General features: G+C 44.3%; 1 protein-coding gene across 1 annotated transcript; it reads right to left on the reverse strand.

Moving 5' to 3' along the window:
* Nucleotides 1-423: 423 nt before the first annotated feature.
* Nucleotides 424-11,283, reverse strand: mmp30 (matrix metallopeptidase 30). Its single transcript, XM_056282843.1, has 13 exons — nt 11,217-11,283; nt 7,328-7,330; nt 6,966-7,024; nt 5,226-5,342; nt 4,649-4,776; nt 4,269-4,417; nt 3,790-3,915; nt 3,466-3,627; nt 2,656-2,860; nt 2,422-2,546; nt 1,378-1,543; nt 1,053-1,156; nt 424-951 (listed from the first exon to the last, which is right to left on the reverse strand). The coding sequence occupies exons 1-13, from the start codon at nt 11,281-11,283 to the stop codon at nt 848-850; spliced, it is 1,515 nt and encodes a 504-aa protein (XP_056138818.1). The 3' UTR covers nt 424-847.
* Between the last annotated feature and the right edge of the window lie 15,251 nt (nt 11,284-26,534).

Raw genomic sequence — 26,534 nt, forward strand, 5'->3', positions numbered from 1 at the left:
CCCGTCCTAATAAAGATATGCCAACATGCAAGTATACAACACTGCTAACTATACAAACGTGCTTAACAAAGTTTACAATAAATGTGGGTTTTCTTTTTCTGTCTTTGAAATCTACTTTAAAAGAGTGGTGAGAACCCTTGCCTTGATCACTGGATCAAGTTCTCTTTTAAGTGGTTACAGTTGAGCGATATGGCTCTTGTTTGACTTGATCATAAACTTAAAACCTTTACACCTAGGTGACAGCTGTTGGAGTGCTTAAGCAACTAGATTACACAACACACCAGTTCTCAGATGAACGAGGGGGAACAAAAGGCTCAAATTATCCTTACTGCCTTCCCTGCAGTTTACAAGTTTAGTCCTGCAATTCCTAGAGGGTCTAGTAAAAATGGCAAGTAGAGCTTCTGCATAACTCATTACTGACTTTATTTGAATCTCTGCGTTATGTTTACAGGCCTTTACAATAAGGACAGAACAATTTAAACAACGGCTCATCCCTCATGCTACCAGTCAAACTGCAATCTGCACATCATAACAGAAAAAAATAACTTTCACAATACATTCACCATCAGTAATGGTGAGCTTTGAAGCTTTAAACAAAGAATAAAAATTAAATGAAACATAAATGTTTAAAAGTACATAGACTATTTAGGGTATTGATAAAATTGGAAATAAAACTGCATTGGCTACATTGCAAAAACAAATTATGACTCAGACAAATCTCAGAGAAAATTCAAGATGTTTGAGAACTCCCTACATCTTGCTTATTTATATTTTATTAGAAGTCTTTGTAATAAGTCAGGCTGCATTTTTGGTCAGAAAACAAAGGACATGTCGTGTTAATGAGTCTTTAGTAACAATTAAGCCAGCCATAGTTGAGGAGAACACGTCTCACTGTCTTGTGTTGGAGGTAGTACTCACTCTGCCTTGGTCCATTTGAGAAGTATAGGTATCCTGTTAAGAGAAAACATTTTGTTTATAATGAAATGGAAGATGATTCTTGAATAGCATGAAATGAGTTAAAGTGTTGAAGTGAATGATTTAGGATTTCTTACCATAATTCTCAAAGACTGCATCTACTTTAGAGCCGATGCCAGGGAAATCGTAAGCGATGTATCTCGGGTATCCATGGTCCATTTGGTTTCTGGCTTCGTTATAGCTGTAATGTTTAAATGAGTTATCTCCATAAATTACTTTTAAGATAAGATACAAACTGCAAACAGGTCCAAAGAGAGACTGTTAGAAATGGTTTCCATGTAGCCCTGCCATGACTACAGCAAATGTAAAAAGAACAATTTGTTTTTATGTGGTGAAGACAAACAGATAAATTTATAGATATTAAATGAAATTACTTAATGGTCCCAACTATGTAACTCCCACCTCCAGTATTGGTTTTTCACAAAGATGAGTGTTTTTCCTGTGGTCCGCACATAGACTGCTGCATCTACTTTGCTCACTGACGGGGGAAGGCCGAGGGTGGTGATACGCCTTGGGTAGCCTGGCATCATTGTTTTCGAATAAGCCGTTATAGCCCAAAATTGGTGACCTGTAGAAAAACAGTTGGAGGTTACTATGCTACAAATAGGGCAAAAAGGTACACTCTGTCATGTCCATCTACCTCAGGCATGTATGTAAATAACCTGTTAACATCTATTTCAGCATCTCTGATATATTCTCTGCACCTTATCACCTCTTATTTCAGCTGTATAGGTCAATCCTTGTGTATATATCTGAAGATTGTTATGTTGGAGTGTTGTTATTCTATGTTAAGTACACTGAGAGAGGAACGAAACTGGAGTCAAATTCCATGTATGTGCAAACCCACATGGCCAATAAACATGATTCTGAAAAGGAATAGTTTACCAGGATTACGTTGACATTTCTTTAATTTGTTAGTTGATGTCTGTTTATCTCATTTCCTTAAACGTATGGGGGCAATCTCGAAGATTCTCACTTAAATAAATGAATGTAAAAGTAGGGATAAGTGATCGTGGGTGGAAATTAGCAAGAGCTAGCTATATTTTGAAAACATCCCTGCAAAAGTATCCACCCCCTCACATCTGTATAAGAGCCTCATGAACACTTCCTGAACTGATTGTCAGCAAGTAAGGACCAATAGGGATGCTTGCTTGCAAAGAACTCTCCTGATTGGCTGATAAGGAGCAGGTACAGAGAAAATGTTCTGCCTCAGTTTAGGCAGCCACAGAGACCAGATTTTTTTTCTTTCTTTTTCTTAGTGCATCTACTTAGGTCACTGAGCATCGATGGTCCACCAGAGAGGATAGGTGAAGCCAACGCTTCGTGTTCTGGTGTTGTGATGGACAAACTAGTTAGAGGTTTCGAAATAACACCTGGGAAGCTTATGCTAAAAAAGAATCCAACCAGAATCTTCAAGATTACCGCTTTAACCTGCATAAAAATTACCTTCAAAAAGATACACCTCATTTTTGTATGGTACTTCGTAGGCAGCATCAACATCGTTTATCCGTGACCATCTACTGCTTACTTTAGTCAGCCGGATGCCTTGAGAATTCTTTCTCCAATAGTAACTATAAATAAAGACAAGATAATTTTAGGATACTTTTGATAAAACTGAGAACAGATGCCAAATTCAAGCAAAACATAGAGCACAGGATAACAGGACATTTTCAAATATACCCATTTTTGAAGAAGTACAGGTCTCCCCTGATGGAGGTGGCGGCATCAAACACCAAGTCCCGGTTGCATTGCTCATCTCTGGGGTTGGGTCGAGGGTCCGGTTTCGGGTCTGGATCCTCTGTAGGTTCCTCAGGCTCTGGTTCAGGCTCTGGAACAGGGGGTGGTGTTAGTTCAGGTTCTGTTGTGGGTTTCGCTCTACGTACACCTGTAAAGCAAACACAATCAGCCAATTAGACAACACAAATAATTTAGTCCATACCAAGGATACAGTTATTACCAATTATAAACATACACTTGGAGGCAGAAATATACCATCTCATATTTACCTGGTAGGATATACAATTATCAAGAAATATACCATCTCACAGTACAAAATATTAATATAAGTATTAATATTAATATAGGTATTTCAGTATTAATATAATTATTTCAGCATATTTGATATGTTGTACTCTGTGCATTCTCAGTGTATCTCAGAAATATACTATCCTATCTCAGAGTACTAAATGTCAATAACAGTTTCTTTTCTAAACATTTTTTTTAATGAATTTATTAGAACCTGGTTCAGACAGGCTATATGTAGATATTTGAGCCTTAAGAGATGTGTTGCACAAATGGGAATGCAAACAATGTAATCTCATATTTTTTGCATATGTAGTCTACTGTTTCAGAATAAGTGTCTTTCACACAGGCATGGTCTTCCATGATTTTTCACATCAACCAATGGTGAGACCATTTGAAATAAATACTCATTACTAATCCATCTGGTTCTGTTCATCATTGCATTGGGTGTTATAAGAACATCATTACCATACAGGGCTTGGACTCCACGTCTGTCATCATCTGGCAGCTTGTATCCATTAGTGTTGACATATTTATAGGTGGGGAACATCAGTGCTCTTCTGTCCCTGGAGTGATCGAGGCCCAGGGCATGACCAAACTCATGAGCCGCCACCAGCAGCAAATTCACACCTTATTGATTAAATCAAAGTGATATGTACCATGTTGCAATTCAAAAAAAGATCAATGACCACATAAATTTAATTCAAAATACATGAGAAATAAAAACAGATTCTGATCATTTATACATTAGTTTGTTTTTCCCCCCAAAAAAAGTGTTAAGACAACCTCTACCTCTCCGAGTTAAAGTCCAGGTTTCATCTTCATCAAAGTGTGTGTCCCCTCCGAGTCCCTGGCCAGGTGAATTAGCATGGGCCAAGACTCCGTTGCGTCCATCAAAAGGATAAAAGTCCCCATGATCTTAATCAGCACAAGGAAGGAAACATAATCTCAATTTTATTTGCAAAATAGATGCTTTTAATGCTTGAACATGAGTGAAGTAAGCCAGTACCTCCTGAAAAAAAGATTTAACATTTAACATCAGCCATGGCAGCTGTCTCATTCGTCGGGATTTTGATTACTCCCATTGAATTTAAGTACAGTGGGCATTTCAACATTTTTATTGTCACTGTATAACCATAACCACAGTTAAGAATACCCTCTTAGGTATTTTTAACCATGGGTGTTCTCTACGTATGTCCCATTTTTTGTTTTCATACCATGTGAATTATTATCTTAATAGTTTTTAAGTATGCCATTCTATCCAGACTCACATCCGCCCTGAAAGAGGATCATGATGTCTGCAGTGCCACTGTAGATCTGTTTGAAGTCAAGTGGGATGACATCACTGTAGAGCTGGAATGCCTGGGCTATGGTTGCATCCACTTGTCTCTGGTTCAGATCCACAGTGTACCGGGTAATCCTGTTAAAATCCAGTAACTTAGATTGATTTACTCCCACCACCTGCATCTTACATTAAGCACTGACATGTCACTATTCAGCCACACATAGCTTCATATAATACATGTTGAAAAAGAAAAGCAGTTTTGAGTGAGACTATGGAAAATCATTGTCATACTATAATCACTCAAAATGTAAGCATATAACAAAGGTAATGTTACGTGTTTCATTTTCTGTTGATGCTGTACTATACCGGTAGGTAATCAGCCTTTTTTTCCATTTGGGTCTCCCATGAAAGTGTCCATATCGACTGATGTCTGAAACACCACATCTCGGCTCCTTCATCACTGCCACAGTCTCATTATCCAAGATGCCAGTCACCTAGAGGTCATTGTTGGTAGACCAGTGGGGGCCCCATCCCATAAAAATATTTAAGTGTGTGTGTTTTTTTTTTTTTTAATTGCCTTTGCGCTTGAATTGTTTAAACTTCAGAATGAAAGAAATAAATGTTATTTACATTATTCCAGTGTTTATATATTTTGACAAAGATACATAAACATGTTATTCCGCAACTTGTTATGGTCCCAGAAAACAGATAAAGTATTCTTTGAGAAATATGCACTAAAATACTGGAAACCATATTGAAGAATGTACATCTGAATTTAAATACCGGCGTCAAGATTTTAGCAGTTATGTTCAGTTTTGAAAATGAGTAGCAGGCATTTGTCACGCACCAACAGTTTTCACAGAAATCTGACTTGTACACATTAATGCCATTTATCACAACAGTTAAGTTCATTCTTATGAACTTGTGAAAGCTTGGTTATTACCTCCAGGCCAAAGAAAGCCTGCATTGCCTGCAGACTCTCATTGAATGGGGTCCTCGTGATGCTTCTCAGTGAGGAGTTGGCGAGTCCAACATCAGTGAAGAACAGAGAAAGGTATTCCTGATAAAGGTGGAATTAGGATGGTTATTCTGAAGCTTTTAATTTGTCATCTGATTTTAATCATGCTTATTAAAGCTACAATTCATAATGGCATGCGCTGCCATGGCTATGTGGAGTACTGAGACAACATAAACGCTCTACTGATAAGAAGAAACATGACATCGCACAATTGGGTCAACATTGTGAATTTGTTTGAGAAATGGAGACATCTGAAAGCCTCAAAAGGAAATTAAAGCAATTCGGTATCGGCGGTTTTCTCATTGCAAGAAATAAAGCGAAATACCTGTACACAGTCTGACCAAAACAATAGCAGAAGCGGAGCAGACAGCCTCTGTGTGTATCAATTGCAGATTGTACCTTTAACTGATAGTGGTAACTTCTTTTTTAGGAAACAATATTAAATCTAATTCTTATGTGTTTGAGTATACATTATATACACATACACATTTGTGTATACATTATATACACATTAAAACCACCTGAGGCCACTGCCATAAAGGGGTGTACTTGGTCTGCAACAATGTTTAGGTAGGCCGTACATGTCAAAGTAACATCCACATGAATGCCAGGACCCATAGTTTCCCAGCAGAACATTGCCCAGAACACCACACTTCCTCTCCCGGTTGGCCTTCTTCCCATAGTGCATCCTGGTGCCATCTCTTCCCCAGGTAAATGATGCACACACACGACACCCAGCCGTCCACATGATGTAAAAGAAAACATGATTCAACAGACCAGGCCACCTTCTTCCACTGCTCCATGGTTCAGTTCTGACGCTCACGTGTCCATTGTAGGCTCTTTCGATGGTGGACAGGGGTCATCATGGGCACTCTGACCGGTCTGCAGCTACACAGCTCTATACACAGCAAGCTGTGATGCACTGTGTATTCTGACACCTGTCTATCATAGTCAGCATTGACTTTTTCAGCAATTTGAGCTCTTCTGTGGGATCGAACCAGACGGGGTAGCCTTTGCTCCCAATGCACATCAATGAGCCTTGGGCAACCTTGACCCTGTCACCAGTTCACTGGTTGTCCTTCCTTAGACCACTTTTGGTAGGTACTGATGACTACATACCGGGAACACTCCACAAGACCTGTCGTTTTGGAGATGCTCTGACCAAGTCGTCTAATCATCACAATTTGGCCTTAGTCAAAGTCACCCAGATCCTTACACTTGCCCATTTTTCCTTCTTCCAACACATCAACTTCAAAACTGACTGTTTAATAGCTGCCAAATATACCCCACCCCTTGACAGGTGCCATTGTAATCAGATAATGTTATTCACTTACCTGTCAGTGGTTTTAATGTTTTGGCTGACCGATGTACATATATATCTTACAATTTCACCAATCTTAAGTTAGTTTTTCATGAACTGATATGAACTGAGCTGCTCAACATATTAAGAATGCCTTCCTAGTGTTAAGCTCCACTATCACACGGCTTGAGTTCACTCTCTAACCCATCCCCTCCTCTTCATCTACATAGACCCTTCATGACTGGAGTGGAAGTCAAGGTGAAAGTAATGGAGGAGCATAGTGTTCCTATGAGTTCACTTGGTCAGTCTGTTGTAAAAAAGAAAAACGGCTGTTTCTAATATCTGCTCAGAATATATTGCATTACCTCAGCAAGGGAATCGTCTTCTCTCGGTGAAGTTTTGACTTCTGGGGCAGTGGTAGGTGCTGTATAACACAAAGATAAACAAGCCAAGAATACAATCCCAAAAACTGTGATGGACCCCATTCTGTTAGTTACTCTTCTCTCATTCCCAGATCCCTGTATGTAACTCCCTCTGCTCACCCTGTCTTATAAAGCTCATCTCGATAGCCTTAGGCATGTATACTGCTAATAGACAGACATCAAATGAGATGTTGGTGTGGTCTTCTGGTGCATTCCAATAAATGTTTGGGCAAGCTGTCTTGCCTGAGGGAGAGAGGGTTTAAAGAGTGACTCCCTTGATAACTGAGGTTTGAAGATATTCTAACCTGCTGCAAGAACACAAGTGGAATTTGAGTTTTCAATTCAATGTTGTTTATTTTAAATTTTACATTAAAGTTTTTTAAAAGCTACTTTCGGTTGGAGATAGTTTAAATGAGGTATTTTTAAGGCACTTTGGGTCCATCAAGGGTGCGTTTTGGTTCATTTAAGGTTGCTAACTTGCCCATTTTGTTTGTGTTTTCCCTGGTCTGTACATAATCAATATATGCAAATAAATAAACTACACAAATAATAAGCATTAAACGTTTTTAGCTATCGTGACTTCCCTATAGTGTTTTGAAGCAGTGGATACGAGTGTAACCCCCCCCCCCCCAAAAAAATAAAAATAATAATCAGGCCTTGGAACAACCCTCTCATAAAACATAATTTATACAGCTATCCTTAAAAGAAAAACATAAATGTATTTGCCATAAAAGCTTTAAGGAGTAAATTACTTAATATTTACATTGTATATAAAAGCTTGCACATGAGCCATTCTACCCCAAAGGTACGTCTGAGATGTGTTCAATCAACTGATACGGGAGGGGGACTTCCGGGTGGCGCTAGACTGCAACGCACGCGTAGCTCAGTAGCTCGTCCTCAACAACTCCAAACCTTTTTTTTTTCATTTACTCTTTCGACCAACACGGATAACACATCGCAGCATAGCGTATCAAGGAAAGCCCGGGGGCAAACGCGAAGGCGGTATGTCGCCGTTAAAGACAACAACCGATGGTTACGATGCCAAAGGACGAGCTGGTGGACGCGATTGATAACGCTGTTAAAACCGCCTCGCTAGAATAGCAGAGTGACCTCAACACCTTAATCAAGTCGGCAGTGAAAGAAGCGATCAACAGTATCCTCATCCCACAATTCACAGCACTAACGCGTGAAATTCAACATATCAAAGATAATATGTGTGAACTGGCCAAAGACCTCGAGTTGAGTCCTCTCACAAAGCTATCCGGAGCAACACGGCTAAGTTTGACGCGCTGCAGGCTACGATGAGAGCTAATGATTTTCAGCATCAAGTAGGTGTAACCAGGTTAAAGTTAATGTTTTTATTTTATTTTGTTTGAGTATGAAATATCACCAAATCCTGTCTGTGTGCTGTTATTTGTGTTTAGTACATTTTATTTTATGTCATTATTTACTTTTATGTATGTTTTACAACGACCGTCATATACATGTACTGTCGCTTTAAGAGAGAGGTCTTGTGGGTACACGGAAGAGGGAACGCGGGAGAGGCCATTTTTGTTTTGTGGGGGGAGTGCCAAGCAGCGACCGAGCCGAGCCACGCGTGTTTCTTACCGTAGCACAGTTTTGCTGATTGAGGAGAACGTAACCTTGAGTATCCCTGTAAGAAGATACTGCAAGCTGTGGGATAAGATACTTGTTTATCCTTCCTTACATCGGAGTCCCGTGGACGGTTTCTCCTTCTAACGCACACGAGTGAAGTACCCATATGTGCCGTTCTAGTCTAGACTGCTGAATAGGTCAATACAAAGCTCAAATGACCGGCAGTGGAAACCAGTTATTTCGAAAATAAATGGCAAGGTGGGCCAAATAGAGTCCTGTGTGTCCCCCCTCCTTCCTTGATCATGATGATGATGATGAAAGACTGAGGGCCCCACCCCAACAACACCTGGGGCCCCACCCAACTAGAACACAACGCAGAGCTAACGATGAGAGTGACGGGCGTGCAGCAGGCTGACCAGCATAGAACACCATAGGACTGCTCCCGTTACATGGGGCATCTCGCCTCAAAGATCACTCAAATGGAGGACTGTAGCCGGAGGTCCAACGTGAGACTGTCGGGCTGAGGGAAGGCGAGGAAAGGTCGGACGCCATTGGTTTTCTGAGCAAAAACTTGCCGAAGTGGATACCTTCTTTGGGAGGACGGGTTATCCGCATAGAGACAGCCCATAGACTTTACAGCAGTTGGCACAGATGCCAACCGGCCTCGCACGCTGATCTTCAAACTGCTGGACTACTCTGACCATCAATTGAAGGGAGCTAGAGCTCACCCGTTAAGCATACAAAGCAAACCTTGCTGTTCTTCCCGGATTACAGTAGAGAAACGACAAGCAAATGGAAGAATCATCCTCTTGTGCCCCGGTCCACAAGAGGATGATTTCGCTTGGGCTACAACCATTCCTGCTTTACCCGGCCCAGCTGAAAATTACCTATTGTGGGCACACCATCAAATTTGGGACGCCACGCGGTGCCGAGAAGTTTCTTCAAAACACCTTTCAACCTCCACCAGCCGGAAGCCGGACAACGGTGACAAGATGGATGCCTCGTCACCGCCACTGTGAATTAATGTTGCCCACAGCTAAACGAGCTTGCGACATTATGCTGTACACTCTAGCTGTAATAAACCCTTTTGGTGTTTATTGTTAAAATAATCCAGTTTTATGATGTTCGTTTTGTTAACCTTACCACATTCACGTATCACAGTCGTCGTTCTGCCCACGTCCAACCCCCTTATGCACTATAGCCCGCTGACCTGAGAGAGGTGACCAGAAAACTGGCAACCACTCTGAAACCACGGATGTGCTCCCGAGCAATTCAAGGGAAAAGGGGAAAAGGAAGCTCTAGCTGCCGTACGCCAGCACTACCCAGTCCCCCAGGCGAAACTCAAAGGGGAGATGCCGCTCAGCCTACCAGGGGAAACACTCCTACAGATGACGCGCACACAGTTGGCTCAACACTCACCCTCTCATGCCCCGTGATTATCCGCAGCCAAAGATAGGCAAAACACCCGGCAAAATAAGTTAAAAACGTGCACAAACTCTGCCTAAAGAGTGCATCTCCCAGGGCTCAGCAAACTTACCATATAAGGCATACTACATACCGTGACAAGAGGGAAAACCCCCGCAATGACATCACCTTCGCATGAGAGCCGCACTCTCCCTATTAAAGGCTTTCCCCACTCACAGCCAATTAAACTGGAGTGATACGTGCTCCCGTGCAAACAAAGCGCTCGATTACTTTGCAGAATCTACCAAAAAAAAAAAACGTCAGAGAAAAAGAAAATACATATCATCTGGCACTTCCTCAAAAACGGATGAACCCCCAATTTGTTACGGCTGGCTCCCAGGCCGCAACAAAGAAGGGAGATGCAAACTGATTTAACAATACTAAACAGAAGTTTATCAAACTAAATGAATTAAATAGTACAATGAGGTGTGGTAGTCAGAGGTGGGGAGATTTCTTGATTCTTAGATGCATCGCGATGAAAACATGGACAATTCTGCATCGATGCAATGACAGAACATAATCGCACCAATCATTTTGAAATTGGACATCTGGGCACATTTTGGGTTTCATAAACTTCAGGGTGGGAAGCATGAACTGGACAAGACACGCGCTGTGTGTAAAATGTGCCACACAAAAATTAAATACTTTGGTAGTACAACGAATTTGAGGAACCATGTTAGCCGTTTTCATGCTGGGCTAATGTCTGCAACCATAAAGAATACAGCGAGCCCAGCGCCAGTAATGAGAGACGACATCAATGAGTCACACAACGCAGATGGAAACGTGCGGCAGCAGCCATTTAGTTAAACAGGAAGAACAACAGAGACTGCAGCGCAGGCAGACCGGATAGGGAGACTTGGTAACTATAGCAACCACAACCAATACTGGCGTCACCCCTTTTGTTACCCAAAAGAAAGACCCCCCCCCTTACACACAGTACAACAATAACACCACAGAACACCAGGCAACATCACAGCTCAGGCTATACAACTAGACCTGTAAGGTAAGACAAAACATTATCACCAGTACACACAAACAACTGGCCTAAAGTTCAAAGTCCTCTAAATGCCACGGCAAGCGCCGGCAATGCTCCGAGCGTCGAGGTGCAGCATCAGGTGCAAGAGCAGGCAATACACTCGCGAGGGGAGCTCCCCTCAGGCTCAACCTCGACGGGAGGCACAGTCTCATCCCCCAGCCTCATATTGTTATCACAAGGCAGGCAAGGTGCAGGTGGGGGCTCGGCAATGGCTGGAGGTACGTCAGGGCAGTGCGGGGCAGGGTTGTCCAAGTCCCCATCAGACGCGAAATCGTCCGCGAGGGGTTCAGAGGCCGTAGAGGGACCTTCCACTTTGTAGCAGTCACCCAGCCACCCACCCACCCTGTAGGAGGTGCAACAGAGTTGAGACCCCGTGGACTTCTGGATATTGCACCATGAACCATCCACACTTTTGACGAGGTACCTGTCACGGGCCTTTGACTTATTCCAGTCACCATACCGGTACACCAGTTCACCAGGTCAAATGGCGGGAGGCACGGCCACACGACCAGAGGGCACCTTTGACTTCATGCTGCACGGATGGTTGGTGACACGCTCCGAGTGTTGTTTCAAGATGAGGTCCTGGTCGACCACAGGCAACTGCCTATGGGAGAACTGGTCATGCTGAAGCAGCATTTCATGGGCAGACAATCCACGCGACCTAACACGACTGTTCAGGTTGGTCGTAGCGACAGAGAGTAACAGGGGAGTAACAGCCCTACAGTTAGGCTCGAGATGAAGAATCTCCCCCTGAATCTCTTGAACAGCCTTCTCTGCCACTGGGTTCTTATTGACATTCTTTGCATTGCCCACCTCAACAACTAGTCTGTGCATAGCGAGGGCCCCATCCCCTGCCAATGCAGCAAAACCAGGGGCAGGGTCAGTCCTGATCACAGCAAAGGGGCCGTCAAGAGGGCACAGACCCACACATAAGTGGGTTATAGCGTCCCTGAGAGTGTCACTGCGCTCGTCGTCGATGAGACTCCGTCTGAGGTCAGATAACCCTGCCTGTATGGCAAGCCAGGCCGACCTGTTGGTGAAGGGCAGAGGTAGGACAGGTCCCATGTTCACCCTGGCCTGGAACGGACCCACAGCACCGTTATATCCTTCACAGTGGGGATCAAACACTACATCAAACTCTCTATGCAGGGCGCGGAACTCATCTCTGATGTCAGCAGGCATGATGTCATCTGGATCCAGAGCGACAAGGTCAGAGGACAAGGTTGACATGGTCGTCGGGGCCAGTTTGGGGGGATCAGCTGGCACGGTGGCGTCACTGAGTGACGGGACATACGTATGTGGCGAGGACATGGCATAGGTGGTGGCTTTTCTGGACCAGCCGCGGCTCGCCAGTGAGATTTGGGACACGGATCTTCCCGGACACACCCCGTAGCAAAGTTGGGGCAGGCCACTGCGGTGTGTCAGACTGGTCACATGAGACATCAATGTGTGGTTCAACAGCCAGCTCACTGTCCACATTGCACTGCTCAGGAGGCAGCTCGAGCTCGATGTACTCCCCTGGCCACACAGTAGATTTATCCATGCGCCGTACGGCATGCCTGTCCATCGGTGTTTGGAGGGTGCCGTAGCGGTATATATCCTCGCCCAAGCAGATGTGGTGTTTGGCTAGTCTGATGGAGATGTCGTTCTTTTCCATAAAGGGAATTCCAACCAGGGTGAAAGATTTGAGATTCTCAACGACGAGGCCCTCAAAATAGAGGTCATGGCCATCTCTCTGGAAGTGTGTCCGTGTCTCTCCCAATACTTTCAAAAGAGACGAGCCATCTGCTTGGAATGCGGACTGCGTACTTCCTGTGACGGTGACGCCCAGCCTGATCGCGCATGAGGCCCTCATCATGTTGCCCATTGCCCCACTATCAACAGTGAGACGCACAGGGCAGTGTCCATGGAAAGCATCGAGGTAAGGGGACTGTGTGATAAGTACACGTTTCACACCACTAGATGGCGCTGGCTCCCCACTAACGCACTCCTCTACCTCATCATCAGTCTCGACCTGCTCTCCCAAAACCTGGCGCGACTTTGCCATGTACATTTTATCTTGGGGGGGGGGCAGAAAGGAACATTTGCTGAGGAAGTGATTATCAGGCCTGCCAGCACATTTACAAAGGGGAAATGACCTCCATGTCCGGACAGGGATGGATTGCTTTGACTTGGGGAGTTCAGACACAGCCCCGGTGCACTGAAAGCCGTAATGTAGACGAATAGCTTGCCATATGCTGTCAATAGATGTGGAGGGCCTGACTATGCTGTGACGAGAGATTACAGGACAATAATTGGCTATCTGTCCCAACATTAGCTCTAACATGGCTACCTTCTGTTCTTTATTGCGACGTTGGGGCGCAGGAATAGCTTCACAGTCATCTGTGAATCCCCGGACAGGGGATGTTTTAGACTTCTTCTCCCACTCCACGCCATCGAGCAGGAAGGGGGCAAACCCGGCGTCGAGTGACAGTATATAAAGCAGGTCTGACGACAGTTCTCAAAAGAGTTCACTGTCTCGGTCTTTGTTAAACACCACTGCTTCGGTGCTCTGTGTGTCGCCATGCTGCCCACTTAGCTAGCACAACTGTGTCTGAGCTAGCCCAGCTGCGTCTGGTGGTAGACGTAACTACCCTGTGATTCCCCTGGAAGGGCTACCGCAATTAATTCGGTAAATATCAGTCCTCGGGACGTGAGTCTGGTAAGCGCTGCCACCACGCCAGTAATGAGAGACGACATCAATGAACCACACAACGCAGATGGAAACGTGCGGTAGCAGCCATTTAGTTAAAACAGGAAGAACAACAGAGACTGCAACGCAGGCAGACCGGAAGGGAGGCTTGGTAACTATAGCAACCACAACCAATACTGGCGCAGCTTATCAGCCAAGAACTGAGGAGGCACTGTCAACTTTGCCATCCAAATCTGAGAGAGGGAAGAGAATCATCTGATCAGTGGCAGCTTTCATAGCTAAGGGTCAACGGCCTTATTCGGCCATAGAGAACCCTGGGTTTCACCACCTGCTGAAGACGATGGAGCCACAGTATAAGCTCCCATCACGAAGTCACTTTACAGAAACAGCTATACCTAAACTCTACAGCGAAATCAAAGCCCAGGTAATGGAGTCAATGAGTAAAGCTAGTAGAGTAGCCATTACATGTGATTCCTGGACTTCTGTCGCGACTGAGTCATAATATGTGACAAAAACAACACACTATATTAGTGAGGACTGGCAGATTTATATCGAATGTGCTTCAAAACGAGAGCCGTTTGTGACAGTCTCACGGGTTCACATCTGGCGGACCTACTGTCTAATGTCGTGGAAGAATGGCAGCTTACAGGTAAAGATGTAGTGCTGGTGACGGACAACGCATCAAACATGATAGTTGCAGCTCAAGTCGGAAAATTCGCTCATATAAAATGCTTTGCTCATGCGTTGAATAGTGCATCACAGCGAGCGCTTAAAGCATCCACGGTCTCCAGGCTTCTGGGCAGAATCCGACAGATATCCACATTTTTCCACCACAGTACTACCGGGAACAACCATCTGCAAATAAAACAGAAACTTCTTGGCTTGCCAAGTCATAAACTGGAAATCGACGTTGCCACCAGGTGGAACAGCACAGATGACATGATGAAGAAGTTTTTGGAACAGCAACCTGCGATGTGTGCCACCTTGCTGTCTCCTGAGGTGAGAAGAGGAGCGTCTGACCCCTGCACTATCAACGAAACAGATGTGTCAAATGCAGAGGATGCTGTGAAGGCATTAAAGCTAGTGCCACTACATTGATTTCAGAGGAGGGCAATCCAACTGTTTGTCTCATTGCGCCACTAAATGCACAACTCCTCCAGAACATGACAGACACCATTGGAGACTCACCAATGACCAAAGAGATCAAGCATGCCATTAAAACAGATCTCTGTATGAGGTGCAACAGTCAGGTAGAGAAGAACATCCTTCATACAGCCTCTGCCCTGGATTCCCGTTTTAAGGGACTGCCTTTCCTCACAGGGGAGGAGATTGGAGATCTACAGAGGAGTGACTACAAAGGCTGCGTCCTCCTTGGAGGTAATTTCACCATGTTATCAGAAAGTCTTTATTGCCATATGCATTACATGCACTAGGAATTTTTCTTGGTAAATCTGGCAATTTTTGGTGAACTTTCTTGGCAAAACTTATAGAATTAAAACAAGCTTAAATTTGTATTACAATATTAATTAGCTATGAGTAAAGGTTTTATAAGTCTGAGAAACAGTTATCCTAATAGATGTGAGCTGTTGCATTGACTGAGAAAGTGCTAACTGTTGGTTTAATGCTATTCTTTTTTCTTTCTTTTTTTTGTTCAAACACAGAATGAGAGGACAGAAGCGGATGAAGCGCCTGGGGGAATCTGGAAGACAAAATGCTGCCCATGGAGGACGATAGGCCTACATGCCCCTCTATTCACAAAAGAAAGGCCTCATTGCTGCTCGTGAGTTTGCTGGGACATGCTTTCACTGAAGTTACAGTACAACCCAAGACTGCCTATGCCAGGGCTGAGGAGAAAATGGAGAGATACTGTAAAGCCCTATCTCTGCCTCTCACCGAGGATCCTTTGAACTGGTGGCATGTCCATGAGGTCACATTTCCTCTCCTGCCCAGGCTGTCGAAGAGATACTTGTGTATCCCAGCCACAAGTGTGACTGCAGAGAGTGTTCTCCACTACAGGAGATGTGGTCACTGCAAAAAGAAGCATTCTCAAACCAGAACATGTGGATCACATAGCGTTCTTACACAAGAACCTACAAATTCCCAAATGCTGAGCAGTGAGCAATTTTGTCCTTGTCAAATTTTACTTCTACTGAAAAGGTCAAAATGTACATTTACATTTATACTGGGATTGAGCATTTTCACACAAATATAGATAGGCTAGGTCTATACAATTTATTTTGGTTTACAATTTAATTTTATGTTTTAATTTAATTTAATTTAATGTTTTAATTTAAGGAAATTTATCTTAACATTTTTTATATTTTCTTTTATGAACAAGTAGCACATAAAGATACACTGCCTACACTCACCAACTTGGATCCTCTCATCCTTACTTTTTTCTCCACTCTCATTGTAATTAAACTATGACAAGCTATGGTAATTATCAAAGCTTCCTCAGGTGAGGTGGTTGATGTAGCCATTTCTACTATTATTTTCCTGTGCTTCAAAAACTTTTTTCCACTGGCATACATATTGAGAGCTTGAAATGTGAGAAGAGTCCTACTGTCCCTTTCACACTTAACAGTAAATGGAGATAATCAGGAATCCGTAACACTTTGTCATTTCTCCTCATGTACATACACACATGAAGTGTGAAGAAATGTGATTTCCCCCAGCCCACAGCAGTGCAAAATACAGATAAAAACACATTCTAGAACTACAAGAACACATATTCAAACTAACATGTAAATCCAAACCCCACAAAAAATAAAAAATAAAAAATCGCTGTTCAAGGGAACAAATGCCAGCTCCAGGCAGGGGCCGTGGTCCATGTGGCAACCGGACAAAGCAAACCAAGCCCTCCCAGCTGATCCAGCACCGGCTTTCCCAGCCAGACACCCTTGACACTCCTCCCCGCACTCCACACGACGACATCAAAAACACCAGTCAACGCTAGGTGAGGCCGCCGCCAGACTGCCCTCGGCGTTATCGCAACTGCCGGTCTGCCTGGGCTAACAGTTAGCTTAGCCTGCCCCTCTTCCACGTCCTGTCAGACTGCTCTCGGTGTTACCTCCTCGGGTGCAGCTCCCGGCAAGTCCACGGTTCGTGGGCCCACAGCGCAGCAGACAAAGCTCTCGCAGCCGATCCAGTGCCAGCACTCCCTGCCAACAAACAAAGACATGCAGACATGGACAAAGACACTGCATCGACGGTACTGAGTGAGGCCGCCACAAATGTGAATTCGCGCCTTCATCTTCTCACACCGGTACTGGGTGAGGCTGCTGCGGATGTAAATTCGCGCTGCCATCTTTATTGGTTAGTGCACGCTAACGTAAGAGGGTGGTGTAAACCTTTGGAGAGCAGGAATGACTCACAGGTCACTCACAAAGCTCGTGTTGTCCTGCCAAATAGGCTTAGTCTATTTTCGATCTCAGGTTTATATTTACACGTGTTTGTCGAGTTTTTCTGTAATTCATTTGATATGATGCGGCTGTAGCATCCAGGGAATCCCAGTGACTGCTTATAATATAGACTGTTGTAGTCTTGTTGTATTTAATGTGCTTTCTAAATAAAAAAAAGCTAAGTTTTATCTGACTGCCTGTATTAATTGATGGAAAAGTAGCCATGTGAAGTAATAGAGAAACAGGATGTGATACACTGAGAGATGCATTGAGATGCATCGTGTAATCGAATCATTGACAGGTGAATCGAATCGAATCGTGAGGCCAGTGAAGATTCACACCTGTAGCCAGTAATGTATGATCAATTGTGTCTGTGTAAAGTATAATAAGGCAACAGAGGATAGAGAGCAGATCAGAGCTGGGTGCAAAGTTCAACACTGGCGTTTGGGTAGGCGGGTTTAAGTAATCTGGAACACCGGCCAGGTGTTCCCAGTTAACCTGATGACGCCACTCTGACCAAGGACCTGCAAGGAGAGACAAGACAGACAAGTACACCAGACCAAGGCTTTGGGGCCGTCACAGCCCTCCATCAGTACGACTGTTACGTTATCGAGACCCTCATTGCACTGTTACTGTAATATTTGCTAGTAATGTTTGATTTGCTAATGTCCCTTACGGCTTTCCGTAGCGCCACAACAAAGTCACGTGATGTACGTAACAACGTCAGTGGGAATCCGGTCGGTGAATAAACACCCAGCACGAGAGAAGTCGTCCGTGCTTTACTAATGTTATAAGTTAACATAGCCAGAGGGCACAGATCATTACATGGTGTCAGAGTAGCGGAGTTTAAATACCCAATATGGATTCGTACGGCGTTCCAGCTCCACGGATGGACTGGGAATCGGCGAACTTACCTGAAGCATGGAGACGATTTCGACAAACAACGGAGCTAATGTTCAAGGGCCCCCTGCGCGGGAAGAACGAAGAGGAGAAATGCAGCTACCTCCTGCTCTGGATAGGGGAAAAAGGGCGCGATGTGCACAACACTTGGACACTCAGCGGAGAACAAGCCAAGAAGCTAGAAACGTACTACGATAAGTACACTGAGTACATCACCCCCAAAGCAAACCCGATTTATGCCAGATATAAATTTCATGAAAAGATGCAGGGAGAGAGTGAATCCTTCGAACAATTTGTAACTGAACTAAAGCTCCTAGTCAAAGACTGTGGCTACCCAAATGCCGACGAGATGGTCAGGGACCGCATCGTGTTTGCCACCAACTCACCCAGAGTGAGAGAAAAGCTACTTAGCCAGGGAGCTGAGCTAACGCTAGAAAAAGCCATAGATGTAGCCCGCTCACACGAGCTAGCAAAGCAACAGCTAAAGTTTATGGGCCAGGGCAGCACACATGAAACGGTGCACGCAATAGGCAGAAATACTTACAAACCGAACGCACCCAAAGCAGCTAACGCTAACTTCAGACAAAGGGAAGGTAACGTTAGCACCGCCGCTAGGGCGTGTAGCTATTGTGGAGGGCTACACGGCGCTAAAGCCACTTGCCCAGCTAAGGGTAAACAATGCATTAAATGCAAGAAGCTCAATCATTTTGCTAAAGTATGCAAGTCTAGCTCCCAGGGACAGACAAAGTACTACCGCGGCACAGTACATGCCGTCGGAGAGAACCCAGAAGAGTACACCACTGACAGAGAGCAGGAAGAACTGTACTTCGACAACATTACAGTGGAGAGCACCGCTGTGGGAGAACAGACAGAGCTGTACATAGACTGCATCTCAATAGAGAACAACGGAAAAAGCAACGAGCAGGCTTACGTAGAGGTTGGAATTGGCACACCTCCACAGAAGGTAAAGTTTAAACTAGACACTGGGGCACAGGCCAATACTATTCCCACCAACCTATTCCAGGCACTGTTCAAAAATGTGACACTGAAACCAGCAATACACAGACTCACTGAATATGGAGGAGGCGCGCTGAGCGTGAAAGGCACATGCAAACTCAAATGTAAGTACAGAGACAATGCAATGATGCTGGACCTTTACGTCATTGACACAAACGCCCCACCAGTCATGGCAATGAAAACATGCCGTGACCTAAACTTGGTAAAAATAGTGATGGCTGTGAGCGAGGAAAACAATGTCACATCACAGAGCATAATGGATGAGTATGCAGATGTTTTCCAGGGAATAGGAGAGTTCCCAGGCGAGTGCACCTTCCACATCACACCAGATGCAACGCCGGTCGTCTGCCCGCCACGCAGAATCCCCATCGCCCTACACAGCAAACTGAGGGACGAGCTTGACAGCATGGAGAAAGGCGGCATAATCTGTAAGGTAACAGAACCCACAGAATGGGTGAACGCACTCGTCATTGTTGAGAAGCCAAAGACAGGCAAACTTAGAGTGTGTTTAGACCCCAGAGCTCTTAACAAAGTGATACAACGACCTCACTACCCCCTCCCCACGCTGGAGGACGCCACCACAAAGCTCACTGGAGCTGAGTACTTTAGCGTGTTAGACGCGCGGTCAGGCTATTGGGCCATCAAACTGAGCACTGAATCCTCAATGTTGACGACATTTAACACAGTGTTTGGCAGGTATCGTTTCCTCAGACTGCCATTCGGAATCGTGTCCGCTCAAGACGAGTTCCAGAGACGCGTGGATGAAACATATGAAGGATTGGACGGTGTGACGGCCATAGTGGACGACATACTAGTGTTCGGCAAGACTAAAGAGGAACATGACCAGCGTCTCAGAGCGATGCTGAAGCGCACAAGGGAGCGAGGGGTGAGGCTCAACCCCGACAAGTGTCACATATGCGTGTCCGAGGTACGCTACTTCGGCCACACGCTCTCACACGAAGGCATCAAACCAGACCCACACAAGGTGAAGGCGGTCAAGGACATGCAACCCCCACAGAACAAAGCAGAGCTGGAGACAGTCCTCGGGATGATCAACTACCTCGCCAGATTCGCACCACACCTCTCACAGATAAACTCACCCCTCAGACAGCTTCTGAAACAGGACAGTGAGTTGTGTGGGATGCAGTCCATGACAAGGTGTTCCAGGAGATGAAGAATCTCATTACACAGCACCCAGGTCCAGTACTCTCATATTTCGACCCGCAGAAAGAGCTGCGACTCCAAGTGGATGCATCCAAAAGTGGCCTTGGGGCTGTCATGCTCCAAGATGGCAAACCAATTGCCTATGCGTCCAAGTCACTCAACAGCACTGAAGAAAACTACGCACAGACAGAGAAGGAGCTCTACGCTGTGGTCTTCAGCTGCAAGAGGTTCCACGAGTACATGTACGGATGAAAAGTGATTGTGGAGTCAGACCACAAGCCTCTGGAGGCAATACTAAAAAAGCCACTGGCAGCAGCACCACCCCGGCTGCAACGGATGATCCTGGCGCTCCAAAAATACGACATCCAAATCATCCACCGCCCCGGTAAGGACATACCGGTGGCCGACACACTGTCACGCAAGTCAATAGAACACCACGACAGTGACCTACAGGAAGGGATGGAGGCCCAAGTGCACACAGTCCTCAGCAACATCCCTGTGAGCGACACAAGACTCACAGAAATCAAGCAGGAAACAGCGCAAGATCCACAGCTCACCGCACTCAGACGAGCCACACTCACTGGCTGGCCAGACACAAAGAAAAAGTGCCCGCCCAGCATCCAGGAATACTGGAACCACAGAGCAGAAATCTCAGAAATGGACGGTATCCTGTTCAAAGGTGAGAGAATCATTGTCCCCCAAAAGCTTAGCAATGACATGATACAGCGCATCCATGCCAGCCACCTTGGCGTAGAAAAAAGCAAATGCCGAGCAAGAGACTTACTGTTCTGGCCTGGCATGGGGAAACAGATCGAGGATGCGGTAGCAGACTGCAGCATATGCCAAGAACAGCACAGCGCAAATGCAAAGGAACCAATGATGTCACACGCCATACCCGAGCGGCCGTGGCAAGTGATAGGCACAGACCTATTCACATGGAACTCACAGGACTTCATAGTCACTGTGGACTACTACTCCAGATTCTTCGAGCTAGAGAGACTTTACAGCTGCACCTCATCTGCCATCATCATGAAGCTGAAAGCAGCAATGGCTCGACACGGAATCCCCGAGACTATCATCAGCGACAACGGTCCGTGCTACAGCTCTGGTGAGTTCCGCAACTTCTCACAGACATGGGGTTTCTCACACACCACCACAAGCCCCCACTACCCACAGAGCAACGGCCTCTCTGAGAAGACTGTCCAGACGGCCAAACGCATCCTGGACAAAGCCAAAGCTGAGAACAAAGACCCCTACATGAGCTTACTGGAGTATCGCAACACACCGGTGGACAACCTGAAATCACCGGCACAGCTACTGATGAGTCGGAGGCTGCGGTCCATTCTCCCATCAACAGCAAAACACCTGCAGCCACAGATCGCCAGTCAAGAGGATGTTCACAAAAGGAGAGAGGTATGTCAACAGCGCCAGCAGGCATACTACAACCGAACAGCCAAACCTCTGCCCCACCTGCCCGCAGGCACACCAATCCGCTTCCGGCAGGAGGATGGATCCTGGAGACCTGCAACTGTGGAAAGACCAGCGAACACAGACAGGAGCTACCACATCCAAACCAAAGAAGGTCAGATCTACCAACGCAACCGTCAACACCTGCGACAAAGCAGAGTGAACACTCACACTACACACACAAACACTTCACAGCAGACTGTTACCAGCGCTAACAACAACACACAAGCCCATCGGCAAGAGCATGCTGAACCTCCAGACACGAACAATCAGCGACAACCAGACACACAGCCTGGTTACACAACGAGGTCAGGTCGCACGATCAAACCAAGACAAATCCTTGACTTATGAATGTTAAAAAAGAGAGAATTTTACAGCAACCTGTACTATACCTGCTATGTTTTGAAAAGAAATATTTACAGCGTTCACTTACCTTGTGTACCTACCTGCTGTTTGCAGTTACCAGTAATGAAATGAAAAAAAAAGATGAAATGTTATTACGGTGTCACATTTAGACAGTGAAGGAAATGTTTTACACTACTTTGTTGCAGTCCAGTTATATAAGAGTTCCACTTTCATATTCTTTCTTATTAAGATTGTATTCGCTTATAAACGTGCTCAATGTGATCTGTATCTCTGCAGAGAAAGCAGCACTTTTCAGAAAAAGGGAGATGTAATATTTGCTAGTAATATTTGATGCTAATGTCCCTTACGGCTTTCCGTAGCGCCACAACAAAGTCACGTGATGTACGTAACAACGTGAGTGGTAATCCGGTCGGTGAATAAACACCCAGCACGAGAGAAGTCGTCCTTGCTTTATTAATGTTATAAGTTAACATAGCCAGAGGGCACAGATCATTACAGTTACTAGCGATTACAATACCGCAGTCTCCCAGAGTTTGACAGAGCCACATGTGCACTTAACGCAGCTCCTCCTTCATCCTTAGCTCTAAGATCCTTCCTGGTTGACTTGAACTCAGTGGATCTCTGGCGCATTTGTAATGACAAATTTAAAGCCTATTCCTTTGATTCTGGTCGTCATGGCACCTCCTCCAGGATTGATTATATATTTGCCAGCCGTTCTCTTATTAATAATATACCCCATATTAACATACTCCCTATCTTAATCTCTGATCATGCCCCTGTGCCATGCACTTTAACACCATTAATTGATTATTCCAAAGCACACAGATGGAGATTTAATGACTCTGCTTAGCAATGCAGATTTTCTATCACAAAGTAAAACACAACTTGATTAATTTATTGAACAGAACATTGGGTCATGTGATAATCCCCAAACATTATGGGAAGCAGCAAGAGGTTTTATAAGAGGCACATGTATTAGTTTTGCTGCTATGTTAAAAACTGATCGCAATAAGCGGTTTTCTGAAATTGAGCAGGAGATAGAGAGTGGAGAAGGCACATAGAGAAACACTGTCTGAAGCCAACACCAATATTCTCGAGGCATTAAGGGAGGAATATAGAAATTTATCCATAAGCAAGGCCGAGTTTTTTCTACATAGAACCAAACAGAGATATTATTATGATAGTGACCGCCCGAGTAGACTATTAGCCATCCAGTTAAAACAAAATTAATCCAAAGCAGTGATTAATGCTATTCGTACAACAGAGGGTGACATTGTTACAGATCCCAGTGCAATCAACAATGTTTTCAAAGATTTCTACAGCAGTCACATCAGACCCATCAGACTGCTGTGTAGACATGGAAAAGTGCATCGTGTTTCTTCCAAATTTAGCTTTGCCTAATTTGGACCACTTAGAGAGCTTGAAATGAGAAAGCCCCATCTCTTTAGAAGAGCATGAAACAGCAGTAAAAGCTCTTCAAAAGGGCAAGAGTCCTGGCTTGGACGACCTACCTCTGAAACTGTATCTAGCCTTTTGGGATCAGGTAGGACCTCTTATATGCTCTATATACTTTGCCATTGAACAGGGATCCTTTAATAGGGACCAGATAAATGCACTCACTCATCACCATCTTACTCAAGAAAGGTAAAGATCCACTTGAATGTTTAAGTTATTGCCCAATTTCGCTGATTTCTGCAGACGTAAAGCTTTATGTCAATTTACTGGTTACTCCCATGGATGTGGTAATTGGGAAGTTAATTCACTTTGATCAGACGGGATTCATGAAAGGGAAAGTAGCATTGGATAATGTTGGGAGGCTCCTACATGTTATCGAGGTCGCAGATACCATTCCAGAGGACTGTGCTGTTCTTCCTCTTGATGCTGATAAAGCTTTTGACAGACAGAAATGTAGTTACCTATGGCTGGTCATGGAGAGAGTCGGATTTGGGCCTAACTCCATCTCCATGATACAAACGCTATACAGTCATGCTACAGCACCAGTTCTCACAGGAACATATCAATCAAAACCCTTTTCTTTACATCGCAGAACCAGATAAGGTCGTCCGCTTTCCCCTCTGTTCTTTGCCTTGTCCCTAGAACCCATTGGCTCAGTCCATCAGAGAGAGTGACACAATAGCTCCTATAACCATAGCCCAATCTAGACATTATATTTCATTATACGCAAATGATTGTCTTCTTTTCATATCTAATATTCGGACATCACTATTGCAGGTCCTAAAACTCTTTTTGATCTACTTAAAGGAATGGCAGGATGTAAATCAACTGAACTAAATCTGCTCTTCTTCCATTGAGTATTGCTGCATTAAATACCAGTTTGACTGCTGACATCCCTAACTGTAATCCTTTGCGTACTTTGGTGTAAAGATTTACCCCAGTCTTAGCAGAATAGTTCAGAAAAAATGTTTGGGTGTGAAAAAGAAGATTACAGATGATCTGAAGAGGTAGGGCTCTCTTTATGTGTCTTTACAAGGCAGAGTTGTACCTTTACAAGGTACAACTATCAAAATGAAAAATTTTCCTCGGATTTCTTTAAAAAAAATGTTACGATCCCTCTAGCACCATCACCTAAACTATCACAGAAATGCACTCCCTCATATCACAGTTCATCTGGGGAGGAAAGTGTGCACAAATCAAACTTACAACCTTACAAAGAACCAAACTCACTTGAGGCTTAGCTGCCCCAAACCTTAATTTCTATTATTATGCTTTTCAAATTAGGCTACTGCATGTTTGCAGAAAGTAGGAATCTGAGGTCCCTTGGCGGGCTATGGAGGCAGCACGTGTGAAAACACACTGTCTGGGAGACTTATTATATACAGGCAGGGGGCACAAAAACATTAATCTATGATACAGGATCATTGTAACCAATTCTATTGATGTATGGAAAAAAGTAGAACTGATGATGGGCAAAATAGATTTATTTCATCAGACATCTCTGCTATGGAATAACTATCACCTTCAATCAGGTGGGCAGCCTTTTAAGTTTCCCTCATAATCACAAAAAGGTATCTTCACTTTCAGCGATATTTTTAACAATCCTGGACTCCGTCCATCCCAAGATATTAAGGAGGAATATGATTTACCAGGCATCTCTTTGTTTTTTTACTTGAGACTGAGATCTGCAATGAAAACATATGGGGTACTCTAGAGCGGGCCTTTGCCGGAGCACCCTATGGAGGAGTGGATCAGTCCTGGGTAGGGTTCTCGGGGGACAGTGATGCATATGTATAACTCTCTGCTTGATCGCTCTCCTAAGACACTGGCAGTTGAAGGGGTGTTGGTCAGGGAACTCCGCATTGTTGGTCTGGAACCAAATTGAGAAACGATATGGTCTAACATAAGCAGTACCTCTAAAAATCTTGTGTATCAACTTATACACTATAAGATGATTCACAGAACATATGTTACACCCATCAAATGTTTTAAAATGAAACTAATTACCAGTCCTAACCGTACTCACTGCTGGGCTCAGGTGCTGGGCACAACAATGCATATGTTTTGGGACTGCTCACTGATCAGATATTTTTGGACACAGGTTATGTCAACGCTGTCAGAGTTATTAGGATCAATAATAATGCCTGATCCCTGCCTTTGTCTGCTCAATAACGAGTCGTCTCTGTCTCTCAATTTAAATCAGCAAACACGGATAATGGCAGGCCTTACTGCAGCAAAAAAGACCATTCTGGCACTGGTTTAATCCCAAACTTCCTTTAATTAAGTGCTGGGGGCATCCTACCAGAGCATAGTATCTCTTGAGTGTACAACAGCACGACTCAATAGAGCAAAGCCTGCCACTGTACTGGCATGGTCAGGCATAGCTGTGTCCATAAGGGACTACCTTAGAAGAAGGGCTCTCCCTCCATCTGCACTCCTCCACACCCAGTAACATCGGACCTGGAGCAGGCCAGCTTTTGAAGTTAATAGAAATGGATGGTTGTATATATAATGTATAGTTTTGTTTTATTGGGGGTTTTTTTTCAGTCAACTATTATTTGTTTTTCCCATGGGAATGTACTCTTAGCTACTTTGGATACATTTTTTTATTCTGTAAATTTATTTTGTCCCCTTTATTTCGGTCCTTAAATATTGTTACCAATGTGCTGCCCTGTTGTTGTTGTTTGTGTTTGTTGTGTCCTGTTTTTTAAAAATAAAAATAGCTAATCACAAAAAAAACTGAGAAAAGAGCAGGTACATACTCAAAGGGTAATACTCCAGTCTCAGAAACACACAGTACCAGCTTTCATTTCATGTCAATGTCTTGTTCTCGTTTAAAGTTTTTTAAAAATTTATTTTATTACTTTTTTTACCATATAGAGTGAAATACAGAAAAAATATTTTTAGTACTAGTGGTTTATTCCTGTTGCCCCAGCCATTGTAAATGACTTCAT

Source organism: Lampris incognitus, chromosome 7, assembly GCF_029633865.1.
Source record: "Lampris incognitus isolate fLamInc1 chromosome 7, fLamInc1.hap2, whole genome shotgun sequence".
Taxonomy (NCBI): Eukaryota; Metazoa; Chordata; class Actinopteri; order Lampriformes; family Lampridae; genus Lampris; species Lampris incognitus.

Excerpts from the sequence above, each read along its gene's own strand:
- mmp30 (XM_056282843.1), bottom strand. The coding sequence starts at position 11,283 with ATGAGGCTGGGGGATGAGACTGTGCCTCCCGTCGAGGTTGAGCCTGAG. Across the intron at positions 5,343-6,965 it reads AAGACGATTCCCTTGCTGAG|GAATACCTTTCTCTGTTCTT; the intron begins GTAATGCAATAT and ends CACCTTTATCAG. Across the intron at positions 3,916-4,268 it reads GATCCTCTTTCAGGGCGGAT|ATCATGGGGACTTTTATCCT; the intron begins GTGAGTCTGGAT and ends GTGCTGATTAAG.